We start from the raw sequence: 19,664 nt of genomic DNA on the forward strand, positions 1-19,664 counted from the left end.
TGTCTCAGTTCATTCAGAGCTTTCTGAATCTGTTGGATGGATCAACATTTTAGTTGATTTGATAGAGTACAACCTTCCATTTTGAGACTTCCAATATATTCCTCTTCTCCTCTCTGGCTTAGTTTTTGCTCTTGGCTTGTTATATTTACCATTCAGGTTGTTTTCCCCACATACATCGTGACACCACCAGCCTCCTAAAGAAGATAGATATGGAATTTAATGAATACAAACTCGAGTTACTGTTAATGCATTTCCCTATGAGTACATCTTCATTTCTTACAATATGACAATATTGTATGCCTTATGCATGTATCCCAATTTTAAATAATCTGTGTAAGTCTCATGTATGCCACCCAAAATAAAATATCTTAGGCTATTTATAAAACATTATTATAAAATAAATTCTTATAAAATAAAATACCTAGGTAAAATACCTAGTTGAACCATAATCCAGTTAATACTTATGTTAAAACATTTTTACCTATAGTCAAAATGTTTATATGGGATTCAGTTTTTAAAGAGTTGACATTGTAGATATTAGCTAATACTTTGGGAAGACATTCTGTAGATATGAAAATGAATTATTGATGTTAGGAAAAAGATACCTGAATAACTTTCTGGACAGTTGACATGTCCTTTTGCTTTATGATCCCAAGTAGAAAATGCCAAATCTTTGTGTTCCGGGAGTGCGTTGGGGACATTGCCAGTAATCTCAACTAGGTGTATTGTATAGTTGGTTTCATGATCTCCCAAGTGAAAGGAATATTCGATATAATGCTTGTTGTCTTTCCAGTCTTCTAGTTCAATTCGTAAAACGTAATTAGATTTTTTTACTATGGAATATATCTTCTCTAGACCCAACCAAAATTCTCCTGAAAAGAAAGTGAAAATCTGTGGGTTGTTACCTGCAGATTAGGCACGAACAGTTTTTGTGGTTTTTTTTTAGTGTTTTTTATTGGTGCAAATCAATGAATTGTTTTAGCCTTGAATCCCTTGGTTATTTTAGAGTCTCTTAAAATATTTCTTTTTAAAACAATTTTATTGAATATAGTGAAATGTACAAAAAATATAAAAAATATTATTAATAGGCCTGCCTAAAGTTTGATTAGCCTTTCTAAAATGCATATTGTGAGATGTATTTCTTGGATGAAATATATTAGGCAATTGTAGATATTTTAGATCTGGTCATTGGTAAAATATTATCTCATTTCTGGGTCCTTATGTGTACTGGCTTTGCTGTCAAGAATTTATTAATACCCATATACTATCAAAAGTTTTGTTAAGGATTTCTACTATTATATCCAGTATTACTTGGATAGTAGTGTCATTTTCTTCAAATATAGTCTTGGCCTTTGATATTTGCTTGATATACGTTTTCTTTGTAGAAAAATAAGGGAATAGAATTTTATAGACATTTTAAGTTAAAAAACAATTCTTAATAACTTCTGTATAATTTTAAAAATTATTTTTCTTTGAAATTAAAAGCATAACAAATATAGACACTTTTGAATTATCACAGTCTTCTGTTAAAATATTTAAGGAAAAAAGACAAACTGTTTTATTGCTATTGAATTAGAAGACAATTTTAAGGATTACAAGTACAAATGGCTTACTTTCTTATAGAAGTAAATGAATACTCTGGACTTAACAGTCAGCCTTTTATTTTGGGGTTACAAATCATCATTCTTAGAAGATTAGTTAGGGATTTAACTAGTAGTTTGAATACAAAATTTCTTAAATGGTCAAATAGTACTGAATGTTAAGTCAAAATTTGATATCATAATGGATGTTTTCCACTTTATATATGAGTGCTTACATTTGTGAATTTTTATAATGTGCCTTTTTGGGTTTAAAACCATTTTTGTTATGCTTATTTTATTATATTTTGTGATCAAAATATAGTAATTTGTATTAACTAATTTCCTTTAAATCACACATTCTATAGTATACATTTATAATATTTAAACAATTAAGATTTAAACATTTAGTACTGTACATCTGGCAGTTTCCTTGTTCCTTTCACCTTCCAAATAATTAATATCTAAAATGTTAAAAAAAGAAAGTAGAGTGACCTGTGATAAGGATGGTTTTCTTCAGAGCTCATTCAAATATAGCATTTACCACTTATCAGAGCACATAGCACTTAATAATAATTGTCTTTAATAATTATAGTTATGATAATTAGAAGCCATCCGATTAAATTGAGATACATATACTTAAGAGCAGACATGAAATTATGGTAAGCATAATTCAAACAGTCGCTTGTAATAAGTATAGATTACTGACAGATGTGTAATTATGTGTTCTATGAAGTTCTGTGAAGCCTGGGACTATTCCTCATTCATTGTTGCGTTCCTAATGCCCAATCCATAATAGCTTCTCAGTAAATATATTTTTTAAGTGTTTTTATTTGTTTTTGAGAGAGAGAGAGTGTGAGCAGGAGAGGGGCAGAAAGATAAAGGGGGGTAGAGAATCCAAAGCGGGCTCTGCGCTGACAGCAAGACCAATGCGGGGCTTGAACTGATGAACCATGAGATTATGACCTGAGCCAAAGTCAGATGCTCAACTGACTGAGCTACCCAGGCACCCCAATAGTTTTTACAAATGAATGAATGAAGTCACCTTACCGTCAAGCCTCCCAAAACCATATCTGTAGTTTTCCCAAGTTTCATTGAAGTTTTGTGATCCATCTATTCGGTGTTGAATCACTGTCCATGAACTACCTGAATATAATGAACGTAATTGTGTACTTTAGTAGATTGATGCTGACAGATGCAACAAAATACTGTTTTCTTGTTTTGGTTTTAATTGGTAGCACTGTAATATAGTTATTAATGTTGCTATGGTGGTACCATTTTATTATTTATTATGGTACCAAGAAGTTAAGTAAAGGGCAAATAATGAATTTGTCTTAATAAACTTATTAACAATAGTATTTCAGATTACTTTATGGAAAATAATTGAATAAGTGCATGAGTGAATATGAAACTAAACAAAGCAAATATAAGTACTAGAGCTATATAACTACTCATGTTGCTTATATTTCATTTTATATTCACAACAAAGATGACAAGATTGAGTTTTACTTAATAGGCAGTGAGTAACCTGAGCTAATTGTAGTCCATTTTCTCTTCAGGCTGGTTTTACCTGATTTAACATCACAGTAGACATTAAAAGCTTGAGAGTTGCTGGGTCTAATGGAGTAGATGCCACTTGTATGTTCACCTCTGTTATAAATGGTGGTACAGTTAGCAGGAATGTCTAGAATCAAGAAAGTTTATTACATAAGATACAGTAATAGGAATTGTATCTTTAGAGCTTGGGCTTTTACTTGACATTTTATGGAATTGTGGTGAATGTAGCCCTTAGCCTTTTTCAGTAATGTATTACCAAGAAAGTACTTTATGCTAAAGCAGATTTATTAGACGACATGTTATACAAATACTATTAAAATATTCATTATCAAACTGATTTTTAAAAAATTTTTTTCTTAATGTTTATTTTTGAGAGAGAGAACACAAGCCAGAGAGGGACAGAGAGAGAGGGAGACATAGAATCTGAAGCAGGCTCCAGGCTCCAAGCTGTAAGCATAGAGCCCCATGCAGGGCTCGAACTCATGAACTGTGAGATCTTGATCACAGCTGAAGTCAGACCCTTAACTGAGTGAGCCACCCAGGTGCCCCTCAAACTGATTTCTTTTTAAGAAAAGTGACAAAATGAGAATTTTAGACACATATTTTGTTAGATAAAGGAAGGATATAAATTTATTTTATATCCTTTTTTGAGAGTGACAGAGAGACAGAGCGAAGCGGGGAAGGGACAGACAGAGAGGGAGACACAGAATCCTAGCAGGCTTGAGGCTCTGAGCTGTCAGCACAGAGCCCGATGCGGGGCTCAAACTCAGGAGCAATAAAATCATGACTTGAGAGGAAGTCAGACGCTTAACCAACTGAGCCACCCAGGCTCCCCAGGAAGGATATAAATATAATACTACATAAGACATTATTACAGTGTTTGGTGTATAGCACATAGTCAACAGGTGGAAAGAGTGAGCATACATGAAGGAAACTTACAGAGACCTTTTGTGTATGTGTATGAATTACATAAAAGTAAGTGTATTTTGAAAGTATTATTGTTTTGTTAAAGTATCGTCACGAATGGAGACTTTGTTCTCCTGTCTTTGTGTTTTTCTTATGAAAATTTTCAAGGAAACAGGAAGGTAGAAACATTAGAGAGAACTTCATAGTCTTTCCACCTGTATTCAGGAATTGTTAACCTTTTGCCATTTTTGCTTTATAAACATACATATATACAAACATGTATTTTGCTGTACTATTTGAAATTTGCAAACATCATGACCCTTAGCCACTTAAATATTTTGACATGTATCTCTTAAACATGAAATTATTTTATTGCATGACTATAATACTATTATTACATCTAAGAAATTTTAAAATAATGTCATATTATCTAATATCAAGTCTACAACTATATTTTCCTGATTGTCTTAAAAATGTGTTTTATAGGGTTAAAAGAGCTGCCAGGATCCAATTAAGGTTGACACATTGTATTTGGTAGATTTGTCTCTTTACTCTCGTTTAGTTTAGAACAGGTCCCAAGAATAGCAATTATTTTTTATGGGAATGTCTAAGATAGGAAAAGAATTTGATGATAATACCTTCAAGAAGGAAACCTAACAAATTAACTTACCATCATGTTCTACAATTTTTGTTTCATTCAAGTGAAGAAAAGGGGTAGTTCTTGGTGCCCTTGGTTTAGAAGAAAGAGAATTTTCTGTGGATTCTTGAACACCAGTTCTTCTTAGCTGATGGAAGAATATAAAAATGGTATGGAATATACAGTTAGGGGAATCTGAGGGAGGATATTAAGATTACAATTTATATACATCTTTAAGTTCATAATATGTTATTGCTCTTGATGTTAAGAGGGATAAACAATGCTGTACAGATTATATAGATGACTTGTTCTCAAAATATGTAATCAGGCACATTGTTTAATGGGTTTAAAAAACTAGGGAGAGCAAAGCACAAACCAGAAATTAGTCAAAAAACAGCAAGACCAAAGGTAGAGACTTTGCTTAGCATATTTTAACATGTTCTGTTTATTTACATGAATAGAATATATATGCTATTCAGTAGTAGGCAGATTTTAAGCTTTAATAATTCTCAGTTGTAGGCCTTATTGATTGATTCTCAGACCTGCCTAAAGACCTAGCACATAATTTGAATAAGGCTTCTTCTATCCTTCCTTCCTTCCTTCCTTCCTTCCTTCCTTCCTTCCTTCCTTCCTTCTTCTTTTTTCAAGTTTATTTATTTCTGAGGGGGGAGGGGCAGAGAGAGAGAGGAGGCAGAGGATTGAAGTAGGCTCTGAGCTGACAGCAGAGAGCCCGATGCGGGGCTCGAACTCACGAACCGTGAGGCCATGACCTGAGCCAAAGTCAGACACTTAACCAACTGAGCCACCCAGGCACCCTGAACAAGGCTGCTTTCTTAATAGTTTTTTTGGAATGTAAATATATCTGTAGAGGTGACAGATTGGCAGCTTTATTTGCTTACTTTCAATACATTCAACATTTCATTGTTAGTTTTAGCAATAACAATTTACTTTTATGTAAAGTGTGCTGGGTTTGCAATTTATTGACTGAAAGCTTTTCTTATTGTTGCCCTGAGAAAAACAGAATATGTAATACCTTATTAGTGTTTTTTGATATCAGCATTTTTTAGGACGTAATTCATAAGGATCTGTTGCAAAGTTCATTTGTTGGGTATTAACCTTTTTTCCCTGAGTAACTGTGTGATGTTAAAGTCACTTAACATAGAGTTTTAGACTCTTATTTTAAATTTGAGGAAGTTGGATCAGATGATCTAAGGCTTCTTCCAACTCAGATATTCATTGTTTTGAATTCTTCATACATTTTATTATTAGGATGTATGTAATTTGATAATAGTGACATTTTGTTTCTGTGAGTAGGCTCATTTAACTGTTATAAAAGATATAAGAAAAAAGAAATAAGAAAAATAATGTAATGAAGAAATTATGGAAATCAAAACTAGTTGTTGGCAACAAACCCTTTTGGATAGTTAGGAAAAATAATAAAATAACTTAGTAAATTATGTCTCATAATTAGCAAAAATAACCTGAAATTATGAGTTATAAAATTACTGAAACATATAATGATGTTTGTTTAGTGGAAATTGTTTTATAATTCTTGGCAACTATTTGTTTTTACAAGTTTCTCGAAGTTTGTATTAGTTTTAGAACCCTCTTGAGTGCCTGTTCCATAGCATTACTAATTAATATTTTCGAACTGTGGTATTCCATATTGAAATGTGTAGGTTCTCACATAGCTTTATTCAAGACAGGTATCTCCCTCACCTAGCCAGCTGTTTACATTGTAGATTAATTATATTGTTGGGTATTGAACTTTAATTATCAGGCACACAGTTTCTAATACTATTAATAATAGCATGCTTTTGTTGACTTCTTTGTGTTAAATATGACATTAAATTTACTCAACATATTTATTGAGTTCCTACTATGTCTCAGACAATATTCTATATTTTGGGGCATCAGCTATGAAAAAATGAAGAAAATCCCTGTTCTCATGGAGTTTACATTCTCGTGAGGGGACAGACAAATAACTAAAAAATATATATATTGCATGAAATAGAGCTACATGTAAAGGAAAAAAGGAGAGTAATGAAGGAGGTAGCAGGTTTTTAAGTATGGGCTTAGGGATTATAATTTTTGATTAAGTGACTTGGGAAGGCTTCACTGAGAATTTTACATTTGAGAAAGACCTAAAGGAAATGAGAGTGGGCCATGCAGATACCAGGGAGAAGAGCATTCCAGATATGGGGAGCATGGGCAAAAGCCCTGAGACAGCAGCATGTTCGATGTGTTTGAATAACGGGGAAGAGTACCCCAGTATGACTAGAGTAGTGGAGATGAAGTCAGAGAGATGAGTCATCGGGGGTCTTGTGGCCACTGGAAGTGAGATGGGAAGCTACTGTGTGGTTTTAAACAAAGAGAGATGTGATCCAATTTTAACTTTTGATAGAATCATGTTAGTGGCTCTATTGGAGGTATACTTTACATAAATTAATTCTTTTTTTTTTTCTCACAACACTCCTATAAGATAGGTTCTTTTATTTTCTTCATAGAATAAGTGAAGAAACTGAGAGACAGAGGAGTTAGGTCACACCAAAGTTTTAGAGCCCAGATTCAAACCGAGGTAGTTTATGAGCTTTAGAGTCTCCAATCTTAACGATCATGCTGATGTGATGGGTTTACTCACTATCCCAACTAGAAGTTTTAAAAATAAATTTAGGGCTTAATGTTCCCATAAACCTAGATTTTATGTAAAAGATTGGACGAGCCATTAAAATATTGACTTACCTGGTTTTCTATTTCTTTTATTTGACTATGCTGTTGATTTAATTGTCTGTATTGTTCCTCCACGGTCTGGAGAAGGTCTTTGATGCTGTTATCTTGCTGTTCTACAAAATTCTGGACATAGATTGTAGGGTGGTTAGAAGTTTATTTCTTCTGTCTTTTTTCTTTGCTTTTTTGTTAAGTGAGTCTTTTTTGTTTTTTGTAACTATTACAATCTAAATTTTTAAAACTAATAGTGGATTAGATAATTGAATATTGGCAACCATTTTCTCTTGTATGCTTCAAATCCTTTTGTTTTTACGATTTAAAATGTACTATCTCTAAAACCTGGTTTCCTGAACTTTAAAGTAGTTCAGTTAAATGAAAAAAAAAACCCATAGTATTTTAATAGGAATTAATCTTTACCCTTTACTTACTACTTTTATCCATTTTATTTATTTATTTGTTTGTTTATTTATTTATTTATACTTTTATCCATTTTCAATATGGGAGGATAGTTTCAAATTATCTTCCTCTAACCTTTTACCTGCCTCTAGTAATTAGCAATATTGTAATAATTTAGTGTTCTAAAATTTTATTAATTGATTTATAATTTTCATCTGAAATAAGTGTAGAATCATAAAAAACAACTTGAAATTATAACAGGAAATTTTATTTCCTAGAAGCTTTTTTTCCTTGAGAAAAGTATAGTATTTCAATGATTCAACAAAGTAGCATGTCTTAAAACATTTTTAAAAAAGATCCATATTGAAAACATAATCATGAACCCTCTTTGATTTCTACTTACTTTAAGTGAAGTTATTTCTGGGTGTTCCTGGATTTCAGGTTGATTTTTAGTTAAACTGGTTAATTGCTTCTCCAAATATTTCACTTTTTGTTGAAGTAGATTTTTTTCTTCTAGGAGGCTTTCAAGTTTTGAGGTGAGTTCAAGTGACATATTCTTTACTTCTTCATTCTTGACTTGTAGTTTGGATGTAGTTCTTCTAAGTTCCTTTTCTTCTTCTTTGATTTCATTGGTTTGCAGTGATAGGTCATAAAAAGACTGATCAAATATGTTGAGTTTTTGAAATATGTCATTAATTTGGCCCTTAGTCTTATGGACAAAGTCTTTAAGACCATGTCCTAACTGAAGGAGGCCATTGGCTAAAATTTTTACATCATCTAACATAGCAAATCTTGATTTTGGCTCTGGAGACATAGAATCATATGATGAATAGTCTTGGTCAATTTTGGAAGAAATAACTAGAGGAACAATAAAAAGAAAGAGCTTAATCGTGTGCATTTTTATCGTAATTATTCAACTAATTTTCTCCTGTAGGCAGACCTAGACTTCTAAACTCTATATATACCACTATTCGCCACACTGCAAACAGTAAGGTTGGCAGGTGAATATAGTTAATCATTAAGCTGTGTAAACTTGTACGAATGTAACCTTCTATATTGAGTTAGATCAGTGCTAAATGAAATCAAAGAAATGAGCAATTAACCTTCATTTTAAATTGTTACTGTATTTAATTCTGCAGTATTATAAACTTCAGTTTCAGGGTTGTGAGAGCTACCTTTTTTAAATGCTTATTTTAATTTACCATGATTTTTAAAAGAGATTTACAATTAAACTCTTTTGACTGGTAAATTAACATTAAGGTTGAGGAAGATTAGCGAATTAAGGATGTGTTTTCCAAATTGTATTTTAGTTATTTTGGAAACAGCAACCTATTCCCAGAAATGGTTTCTCTCTGAAGCTTTCCTCCACTGCTTCAGGTGGTATTAAGGGCTCTCAATGCAGCATTCCTGTGATACTCTGTATAAGCTAACATGATTATACATTCCTTATTATTTGTCACTGTAATTGTTAGTATGTCTTTTGCTTCAGAATATCTTTCCTAACCATATTTTTATATTATCATAAAATCTCATACATTAAAAGGCATTTCACTCCCTTTTTGTGTTATATAAAGCTGTGTCTATGTTCTAACTTCTTTTCCATGTGCCCACTGAAAGACCAATAGATTAGGTGATCTTGTACAGTCAAGCCAGAATTATATACTTCCAGTGTCAGAAACAATTTGCTTGTTGTAAGTTTTTCTGAATTTTGTGAGATTGGTAACAATTTTGATAACATAAATTTAACAAAACCAACAAATTAATAGTGTGTTCAAAAACAAATGTTCTACTGTGCTTCTAACATAGTATTAAAAGGAAAAATATCAAATCCCTTGTTTAATTATTACTGATTAGCCTTCTTGAGTGCTCATTGAGAACTTTTTGAGAAGATAATAAATCCTTTAAACATGCCTTATTTTGGATGCCTGGGTGGCTTGGTCAGTTAAACGTCCGACTCTTGATTGCAGTTCAGGTCTTGATCTCGGGGTTGTGAGTTCAAGCCCTGCATTGGGCTCTGTGCTGGGTGTGAAGCCAACTTAAAAAACAATGCATTATCTTGACAAATGAATATAGTAAAATAAGAGTGTGGGCTCTGGAATCAGACTGTCATCCATATCCGAGACCCAGCTCTAACTTTCTGGTCTTGGGCAAGTTATGCAACCTCCCCATACCTCAGTCTTCTCATCTGTAAATTGAGATAGTTATTGTATGTACTTAAATAGGGTTATGAGAATTAAAAGAAATGATAGGTGTAGAGCACTTAGAACAGTGTCTGGCAAATAGGAAGCACTCAAAGTGTTAGTTATTGTATCACATGAATGATCTTTGAACCAGTGTATGTGTGTGTAATCAGGACTGAGAGAAATTTTTAAATAAAGTTAATAGCTTTTTTGTAAAGGAAAAAGTTTTAACATAATGTACTTACACGGTTTAAATAGTAAATTGTCAAGCAAAACTTTACAACATGAACCATTTCCAAATTTCTATTCTTAGCAATGCCTCTTCCTGGTATAAAATAAAGACCATTTCCTTTGACGATTTAGGATTAAGGGCTTTTAGATTTAAGAGCTACAGTCAAGTAGTTTACCACAGTGGTTGAGAGTATGATTCTGGAGAGAAGCTGGCTGACTAGGAATCTGGCTCTGCCGTTCTTCAGCTCTGTGACTGTTGGTCAAATTACTTAGCTTTTCTGTACCTGTATTTTCTCAGCTGTCAAGTGAAGATAATACCTACTTACAGGGTTGTATAAAGATTAAGAATTAGGGGCGCCTGGGTGGCTCAGTCGGTTAAGCGTCTGACTTCAGCTCAGGTCACGATCTCGCGGTCCGCGAGTTCGAGCCCTGCGTCAGGCTCTGGGCTGATGGCTCAGAGCCTGGAGCCTGCTTCTGATTCTGTGTCTCCCTCTCTCTCTGCCCCTCCCCCATTCATGCTGTGTCTCTCTCTGTCTCAAAAATAAATAAACATTAAAAAAAAATTAAAAAAAAATAAAAATAAAAAAAGATTAAGAATTAAAAATTTTAAAGCACAGAACATTATCTGGTGTATAGTAAATAATCCTAATATTATATATTAGTTATTTTTGGTAATTAGAAATAATCAATGCATTTATGCCCATAGAGTAATGTTTTATTGGTGAATATTGTTTAATCTCATGTTAAGATGACATGAGTTGAAAAATTTTGCTAGAATCTATGTTCTCTGCATTTAGTCCCTTGGTAGGTACAAGGAATTACATCTTTTGTTGAGCCTTTGTATGGTTTAAGTGTCTGATACAGAACCATATACATTTTTTATTAAGTTTATTTTTTTTTTTAATTTTTTTTTTTCAACGTTTATTTATTTTTGGGACAGAGAGAGACAGAGCACGAACGGGGGAGGGGCAAAGAGAGAGGGAGACACAGAACCGGAAACAGGCTCCAGGCTCTGAGCCATCAGCCCAGAGCCCGACGCGGGGCTCGAACTCACGGACCGCGAGATCGTGACCTGGCTGAAGTCGGACGCTCAACCGACTGCGCCACCCAGGCGGCCCAAGTTTATTTATTTTGAGAGAGAATGAGAGAGAACACATGCAAATGGGGGAGAGTCAGACAGAGGGAGAGAGAATCCCAAGGAGGCTTAGTACTCTCAGTGCAGAGCCTGACACGGGGCTCTAGCCCACGAACCGTGATATGACCAGAGCCAAAATCAAGAGTTGGACGCTCAATTGATGGAGCCACCCATGCGCCCCTAAATATTTCTATTTGTAAGAGAAATAAAGAATCCAAGTAAATAAAAATATGCAAATACTTCCGCTAATAAAGAAGAACAACAAAAAAAATTTCTTAGTCTTCATTTTCATCTTACCTTCACCACTGTTAAATGTTATGGAATTATGAAAGTGCATATAGAACTACTGAAGAAACTTGAATTTTTTCTTTCCTTTTTAAAGGAAAAAGTTAGTGTTGTGATCATTGGTCATGAAGGGCATATTTCGAAACTCCTCTTAACTAAACTGTCTACTTTTCTGGCTTAACACTATCGACCCTGATGTTTTATCCACCTTCTAGTTGGGAAATTGAGATGGGCCAGCTTCTCATCTCTTTTGCACTATAAGCTGTTTATGGGCAAGATCTATATCGTTTTTTAATTTGTATCCCTTATAGTACTTTATTTAGTACAATGCCTTACATATTTGAGAAACAATATAAATATATGGGATGAAAAAGAGAATGATAGGGCCTTAAGATGGGAGTTTCCAAGCACAACATTTGCATATAGTAGATGCTCAACCATTTTTGACATAGGAGGTACTTTTTAGAGAAAAGAATTCGAAAAGATTTTTGAGTTTGTCCCTTCTAGTACATGAAAGTAGCTGGACACTCTTACCGTAGGAAGGAATTTCCTTCCATTTTGGTTACTGTATTAGAATATTAACACGTTTTGCACAATTTATATAATTCCTTTACATGTAACACAGCTGATTAAAGGCAGTCATCACATATTCTTGGTTTATAGTATATCGTCCCTGGGTAGAAATATCTGGATAATTTTCTTTTCTTATAGTAGTTTGACATATTATTGAATATACATAAAGTAAATAACTTGCCTATTTATGAGCTGTGGAAGAGTGTCAGCATGGGAAGTGTAACGGAAATAGCAATTTTATAAGTGATTTTCCATTGGCCTTTTCATGCCTCCGGTCTGAGTACACATTTTACATCTACCTTTTCATCCACCTCCTGTCTGAGTACACATTGTCAAAGGCAGAATCTAATCTTTGCTTGAATTTGTGCCTATTTAAATAGAACCCTAATCAAATATAACCAGTAATGTTATGAAAGTTAAAATGATTTCTGCCAAGTAAGAAACTAAAAATCGGACTCTAATCTAAGGATTTCTAGTTTCTAAGAACTAATATACAAAACTTTAGCTACATGGCATTTTAGGACATTTAGAAGTCTTGTTTAAGCTTCAAGCAAAGCAAAGTCCTTTATCCTCCCCCGGTTGTGCAATCTTCCAGAGATGTGACTTCCAAATAAAACACAAGGCATTGGGATCTTCTGAATGTAATCCTTTTAATTTCTTCCTTTACAAAATGTGATCATTTGTTTTTGAATTAATGTTTGGTAGGAAGATTCTGAAAGTAATAGCTTGAGAAAAACACATGTATAAATAGAAATATTTATATTAGCCAAGGTGAAGAATACTGCCAGATTAATACATTGGCTTCCCTTTCCTCTCTTTGTCCAGAACAGGCACTATTCAATGGAAATATAGTATGAGTTATATACATAAAAGAAGTGAACAGAAACAAGTGAAATTCATTTTAATAGTGTATTTAATCCAGTATATAAAAAATTATTTCAATATGTGATCCATATAAAAACATTAATTAGATATTTTATATTCTTTTTTCTTAATAAGTCTTTCAAATCTGGTATTTTTATGTACTTTGAGCATATTTCAGTTAGAATAGGCACACATCAAGTGCTTAGTAGTCTCGTTAGACTATTTTATTGGACGGTGCAGATCCAGAAGATGAGTGACCTTTGAAGAAATCATTTCATTTATCTTACTTTTTTTCTCCCATGTTCATTATTGATAAATGTTAAATTTTTATGCTGAAAGTACCTATTGTGGAAATCCAGGTATTTCTGAAACTTGTAAACAATAAAAATCCTGACTCTTCACTATTAACATTTTGGGCTCTGTCATACTAGATCCCTTAGATGAGTAGCTATATATAATTTTTTTTTTTAACACAAATGGGATTGTGTTGTATATAATCCATGCCATATATAGGGGTGCCTGGACGGCTCACTGGGTTAAGCTTCCGACTTCAGCTAAGGTCATGTTCTCACAGTTCTTGAGTTAAAGCCCTGTATTGGGATCTGCACTGACAGCTCAGAGCCCACTTTGGATCCTCTCTCTCTCTCTCTCTCTCTCTCTCTCTCTCTCTCTCTCTCTCTCTCTCTTCCCTCCCTTGCTCAATCTCTCTCTCTCCCACGAAAATAAATATTAAAAAAAAAAATTGGTTCAAGACCTTCATATTTTAAAATTTATTTTCCTGAGTGCCTGTAGATTGATGTATCCTTTTTAATGGTTGCATAATCATTTATTTATATGGATGTACCATAATTTAAGTCTTCCCCTATTAATGATCATTTAAGTTGTTTCCAGTTTTCTAATTGCAAACAATACTCACAGAAATGTCTTCCTGTGTGTGTATAAATGTTTTTAAACAACAAGGTCGTGGTGTTGAATTTCACATTATGATTTCTCATGTCAGATGATCCTTCAAAAGAGTTGCACCAATTTACATCTCTGCCAAGAGTAATGAGAGTTGCTCTTTTCCCATGAATTTTTATCAATGCTTTGAATGAGAAAAACAAAAGATATCAGTAAATCTAATAGGTAAAAAACATCTGGTGTATTTTGCTGGCCATCTATTTTGCTCTTTTTGTGAATTACCTGAGTATTATATAAGTCCCCTCTCCCCATATTCCTCCCCCCCTTTTTTGTTTGTCTCTTTCTGACTAATTGTAGGAATTATTTACATATTTTGGATAGTCCTTATCTTATGTGTAGTGAATAGTGTTTTTCCAGTTTGTCATTTGTCTTCCACCTATGGGTATTGATACCACCTTTTCTGCAAAGGCTTTAAAATTTGTCTTTTATGTTTGTGGCTCATGCTCAGAAATGCCTTCTCACCTATAAAATGTGGTCTCTTTAAAGCTTTTCTAGTACTTGTTGGCTTTATTTTTATTATTTAAACCTTTGATTATTCTAGAATTTATTTTGAGGAGGAGTGAAATATGAATTCATCTTTTTTCCCTAAATGGCTAGGTGCTATCTCCACACTTTTCATTAGTCTGCCTTCTCACTGCTGATTTGAAATTCTTCTGAAGAAGTATTATAAGTGCAAGGTAAAGACTTACTAGTTATATGTGGGAATTTATTAGTGGAATTAATAGTCAAATGGAAAAGAATCTGGATTCAGTTGTATGCTTTTTATCTTTGGAAACACGTTCAATTTAAAACTGTCTTTTATTGGAAATCAAACATAGCTTATAGGTTATGTTTAATTAATTTCCATTTAATCTGGAATCCAAACTCCCTGAAGTATTAAGTAACTAAATATTTATGTGCATTCTGTATCATTCATTCATTCATTCATTCATTCAATATGAGGCACTGTTTTAGGCACTGGGAATATAGCAGTTAACCAGATAGATACAGTTCTTGCCCTGATTGAGTTTGGACTCTATTAAAGGAGATATATAAACAAGAAAAAATATATAAATGTATAAGATATTTTAGGATTGTTTTAAGCAGATTGTTTAAGAGTTGTAAATAGAATAACAAAGTGATGTGATGGCAGGGGAGGGTAAAGGTGAGGTTTTCTGAGACTTTAAAGATGGGAAAAGGCCAATCATGGCCATGTCCACAAAGCTAAAACAGTAGTAATGATAATGTAGAGATTCTGAGGGGTGGGGGGAAGCATAGTGTGTTTTGCTTTTCTGTGTGTTCTGCTTGTTTATCCTACTTACAAATTTTTCATTGAAACTTGTTGGCAGATTCTTTAGTCTCAGGTCCTCTTGTGGGCTTCAGTGATATTCTATGTTCATAGCACTTACACTACATTATAATTATTTGCTTGTCTGATTCTCCCTTTAGACTGTAGTTCTGTGAAGTCAGTAACTTTGTCTTTTATCTCTATATTCTTAGTATCTAGCACACTGCATACTCAGCAAATGTTTGCTACAATGAGGAATTACAAGCATAATTAAGGGCAATCTGTTATGTGCTTTGGATCCTGTTCTCTCCTATCATTTCAGGAATCTTTACTTTTTTGTTCTAATGTATGCAGACTCTGTCTCACCTGGATTCTTCTCATTAGTATTTAATCAAACTCAAACCTTTCCAATCTTTTTTTTAATTAAAAAATTTTTTTAATATTAAATATAATTTATTGACAAATTGGTTTCCATACAACACCCAGTGCTCATGCCAACAGGTGCCCTCCTCAATGCCCATCATCCACTTTCCCCTCCCCACCACCCCCCATCAGCCCTCAGTTTATTCTCAGTATTTAAGAGTCTCTTATGGTTTGCCTCCTTCCTTCTCTGTAACTTTTTTCCCCCGCTTCCCCTCCCCCATGGACTTCTGTTAAGTTTTTCAGGATCCACATAAGAGTGAAAACATATGGTATCTGTCTTTCTCTGCCTGACTTATTTCACTTAGCACAACACTCTCCAGTTCTATCCACGTTGCTACAAATGGCCAGATTTAATTCTTTCTCATTGCCAAATAGTATTCCATTGTATATATAAACCACATCTTCTTTATCCATTCGTCAGTTGATTAACATTTAGGCTCTTTCCATAATTTGGCTGTTGTTAAAAGTGCTGCTGTAAACATTGGGCCCTCTCTCTTTTCTGAGAAGCCTGGCCATGGGTTTATCAATTTTGTTTATTTTTTCGAAAAACCAACTCTTGGTTTCATTGCTCTGGTCTACTGGTTTTTTGGATTCTATATTGTTATTTTTGCCCTGATCTTCATTATTTCTCTTCTTCTGCTGGGTTTGGGGTGTCTTTGCTGTTCTGCTTCTAGTTCCTTTAGGTGTGCTATTAGATTTTGTATTTGGGATTTTTCTTGTTTCTTGAGATAGGCCTGGATTGCAATGTATTTTTCTCTCAGGACTGCCTTCACTGCATCCCAAAACATTTGGATTGTTGTATTTTCATTTTCATTTGTTTCCATATATTTTTTAATTTCTTCTCTAATTGCCTGGTTGACCCATTCATTCTTTAGTAGGATGTTCTTTAACCTCCATGCTTTTGGATATTTTCCAGACTTTTTCCTGTGGTTGATTTCAAGTTTCATAGCATTGTGATCTGAAAGTGTGCATGGTATCATCTCAGTTCTTTTATACTTATTAAGGGCTGTTTTGTGACCCAGTATGTGATCTATCTTGGAGAATGTTCCATGTGCACTCAAGAAGAAAGTATATTCTGTTGCTTTGGGATGCAGAGTTCTAAATATATCTGTCAAGTCCATCTGGTCCAATGTATCATTCAGGGCCCTTGTTTCTTTATTGATTCTCTGTCTAGATGCCCTTTCCATCGCTGTAAGTGGAGTATTAAAGTAATTACCACCTTCTTATCAATAAGGTTGCTTATGTTTGTGATTAATTGTTTTATATATTTGGGGGCTCCTGTATTCGGTGCATAGACATTTATAATTGTTAGCTCTTCCTGATGGATAGACCCAATAATTATTATATAATGCCCTTCTTCATCTCGTGTTATGGCCTTTCATTTAAAGTCTAGTTTGTCTGATATAAGTGTGGCTGCTCCAGCTTTCTTTTGACTTCCAGCAGCATGATAGATAGTTCTCCATCCCCTTACTTTCAATCTGAAGGTGTCGTCAGGTCTAAAATGAGTCTCTTGTAGATAGCAAATAGATGGGTCTTGTTTTTTAATCCATTCCGATACCCTGTGTCTTTTGATTGGAGCATTTAGTCCATTTACATTCAGTGTTATTATTGAAAGATATAGGTTTAGAGTTGTTGTGATATCTGTAGGTTTCATGCTTGTAGTGATGTCTCTGGTACTTTGTGGTCCTTGCAACATTTCACTCAACCCTCCTTAGGATCTCTTGTGGGGTGGTTTAGTGGTGATTAATTCCTTCAGTTTTTGTTTGTTTGGGAAAACCTTTATGTCTCCTTCTATTCTGAATGACAGACTTTCTGGATAAAGGGTTCTTGGCTGCATATTTTTCCTGTTCATCACATTGAAGATTTCTTGCCATTCCTTTCTGGCCTGCCAAGTTTCAGTAGATAGATCCGTCACTAGTCTTATCGGTCTCCCTTTATATGTTAGAGCATGTTTATCCCTAGCTTCTTTCAGAATTTTCTCTTTATCCTTGTATTTTGCCAGTTTCACTATGACATGTCGTGCAGAAGATCAATTCAAGTTATGTCTGAAGGGAGTTCTCTGTGCCTGTTGATTTCAATGCCTGTTTCCTTCCCCAGATCGGGGAAGTTCTCAGCTATGATTTGTTCAAGTACACCTTCAGCCCCTTTCTCTCTCTCTTCTTCTGGAATTCCTGTGATACAGATATTGTTCCATTTGATTGCATCACTTAGTTCTCTAATTCTCCCCTCGTACTCCTGGATTTTTTTAAATCTTTTTCTCAGCTTCCTCTTTTTCCATAATTTTATCTTCTAATTCACCTATTCTCTCCTCTGCCTCTTCAGTCCGTGCTATGTCCGCCTCCATTTTATTTTGCACCTCATTTATAGCATTTTTTAATTCATCACGACTATTTTTTAGTCCCTTGACCTCTGTAGTAATAGATTCTCTCCTATTCTCTATGCTTTTTTCAAGCTCAGCAATTAATTTTATGACTATCATTATAAATTCTAGTGCAGTTATATTGCTTAAATCGGTTTTGATCAATTTGTTAGTTGTTGCTACTTCCTGGAATTTCTTTTGAGGATAATGCTTCCGTTTCGTCATTTTGGCTAGTTTTCTGTCCCTTATGCGTTTTGAAAGTTTGTTGTGTGCTCTGCACCTGTGAGCACTGCTCTGTTAAAGGAGGGTCATACACTGTTCAGGGCCTGGCCCTTCAGGAGGTGTTTTTTCAGAGATTGTTACTTGTTCTCTGTTGTTGTGACTTTGGTTATTTTATTACCCTACTCGTAGTGATATTTTGGACCCTCCACCAGGTGTGCTTTGATTTGTTTCTTGGAGTAGCCCTGTAAAGGAAAACAGATAGACAAACAGGAGACAAAAACATGGAAACACACAAATAAATAACACAAACAAACAAATGAACAAAAACAGAAAACTAAAGGCTAAAAACAAAAACCCCAAAACACCGATTACAAGTAAAGAAGAGGGTGGAGGCGGTGCTGTTTGAAGAGCATATACAAAGAGAGAAATGACAGGAGCGGGGTGGGGGGCAGGGAGGGGGGAGAAAAATAAACATTGACTAGGCAGAGAGACTAAAAGACTCAATCCATAGAGAGAACAGAAAACAAAGACGGAGGCGGGAAAAACGAAAGGAGGATAAAGTTACCCAGACATAGAAACTATATGGCTTAATTGTTCCAGAGAGAGAGAAAGGAGTGTAAAGAAGGAGGTGTAGAATATGTATCAAGACAATGGATTAAATATGTCTGTTTAGACAGACCAATAACCAGAGTAACCAGCCTACGGGAGGGAAGAGATAAGGAGGAGAAATGGGAGTTGGGGGGAGAATATATCTATATTTCCAGAATTGACCTAGAGCTCATCCAGGCAATGCTGCTGCACTTGTCTGGAGGAGCTGTCCTTAGGGTCTGCCCCGCTCTGGTACATAGGCAGTTACCCAGTGCGAAGGGCCGTGGTTTGGTGCAGTCTGGACCCACCTCCACTATGGGCCCAGGGAGTGATCCCTGAAGCCCCACCTTGGTGGTGGTGGTTGGTGGTAGGGGAAATGGTGACCCCGCAGTCTCTTCTCCACGGAGCCGGACCCGGTGGACTCTGAGTCATCCTCACTGTGCCGCAGGCGCAGACGGGGTGGTCCGTCTCTCTCCTACCCCTCCCCTGACACTGTGCTTGTCTAGGATTCAAAGTCCTGCTCCAGGCGCTCTGGCACTGGGGAAGCTCCTCTCAGCGCGGCCGGATATGTGGCCCTGGCTGGCTTTGTCTGTGCCGCTGCACTTCAGGGAGGACCGCCTTCTGCGGACTGTGCAGTCGACCTCGCCGCCGATCCCCGGGGGTGGCCGACGCAGGCAGACTTAGGCAGGCTTTGTCTTTTTCCACAACACTCCAGGGAGGGGCCACTTTGTCCTACCGTAGACAGTTCCGCCGACCTCACCACGTAGCCCCCAAGGT

General features: G+C 35.1%; 2 protein-coding genes across 2 annotated transcripts in view; one reads left to right on the top strand and one right to left on the bottom strand.

Annotated features, from left to right (window-relative positions):
* The window catches only part of DOCK7 (dedicator of cytokinesis 7), a 225,709-nt gene that overhangs the window by 91,003 nt on the left and 115,042 nt on the right, over nucleotides 1-19,664 (top strand). The window lies entirely within an intron of this gene.
* Nucleotides 10-8,698, bottom strand: ANGPTL3 (angiopoietin like 3). Its single transcript, XM_047085103.1, has 7 exons — nucleotides 8,204-8,698; nucleotides 7,420-7,530; nucleotides 4,711-4,825; nucleotides 3,148-3,261; nucleotides 2,628-2,723; nucleotides 606-872; nucleotides 10-194 (listed from the first exon to the last, which is right to left on the bottom strand). Exons 1-7 carry the CDS (start codon nucleotides 8,696-8,698, stop codon nucleotides 10-12), a joined length of 1,383 nt encoding a protein of 460 aa, XP_046941059.1.

Source organism: Lynx rufus, unplaced genomic scaffold (assembly GCF_022079265.1).
Source record: "Lynx rufus isolate CCGP_SWC_20201006 ecotype Redwood Valley unplaced genomic scaffold, mLynRuf1.p SCAF_2, whole genome shotgun sequence".
In the NCBI taxonomy this organism is placed as follows: Eukaryota; Metazoa; Chordata; class Mammalia; order Carnivora; family Felidae; genus Lynx; species Lynx rufus.

Bases quoted from the DNA above. Each gene is read 5' to 3' on its own strand.
- ANGPTL3 (XM_047085103.1), bottom strand. From the start codon at position 8,698: ATGCACACGATTAAGCTCTTTCTTTTTATTGTTCCTCTAGTTATTTCT. The intron at 3,262-4,710 runs GTAAGTTAATTT...TCTTGATTCTAG, and splicing joins AAAAATTGTAGAACATGATG to ACATTCCTGCTAACTGTACC. The intron at 873-2,627 runs GTAAGGTGACTT...CTTTCTTTTCAG, and splicing joins TGGTTTTGGGAGGCTTGACG to GAGAATTTTGGTTGGGTCTA.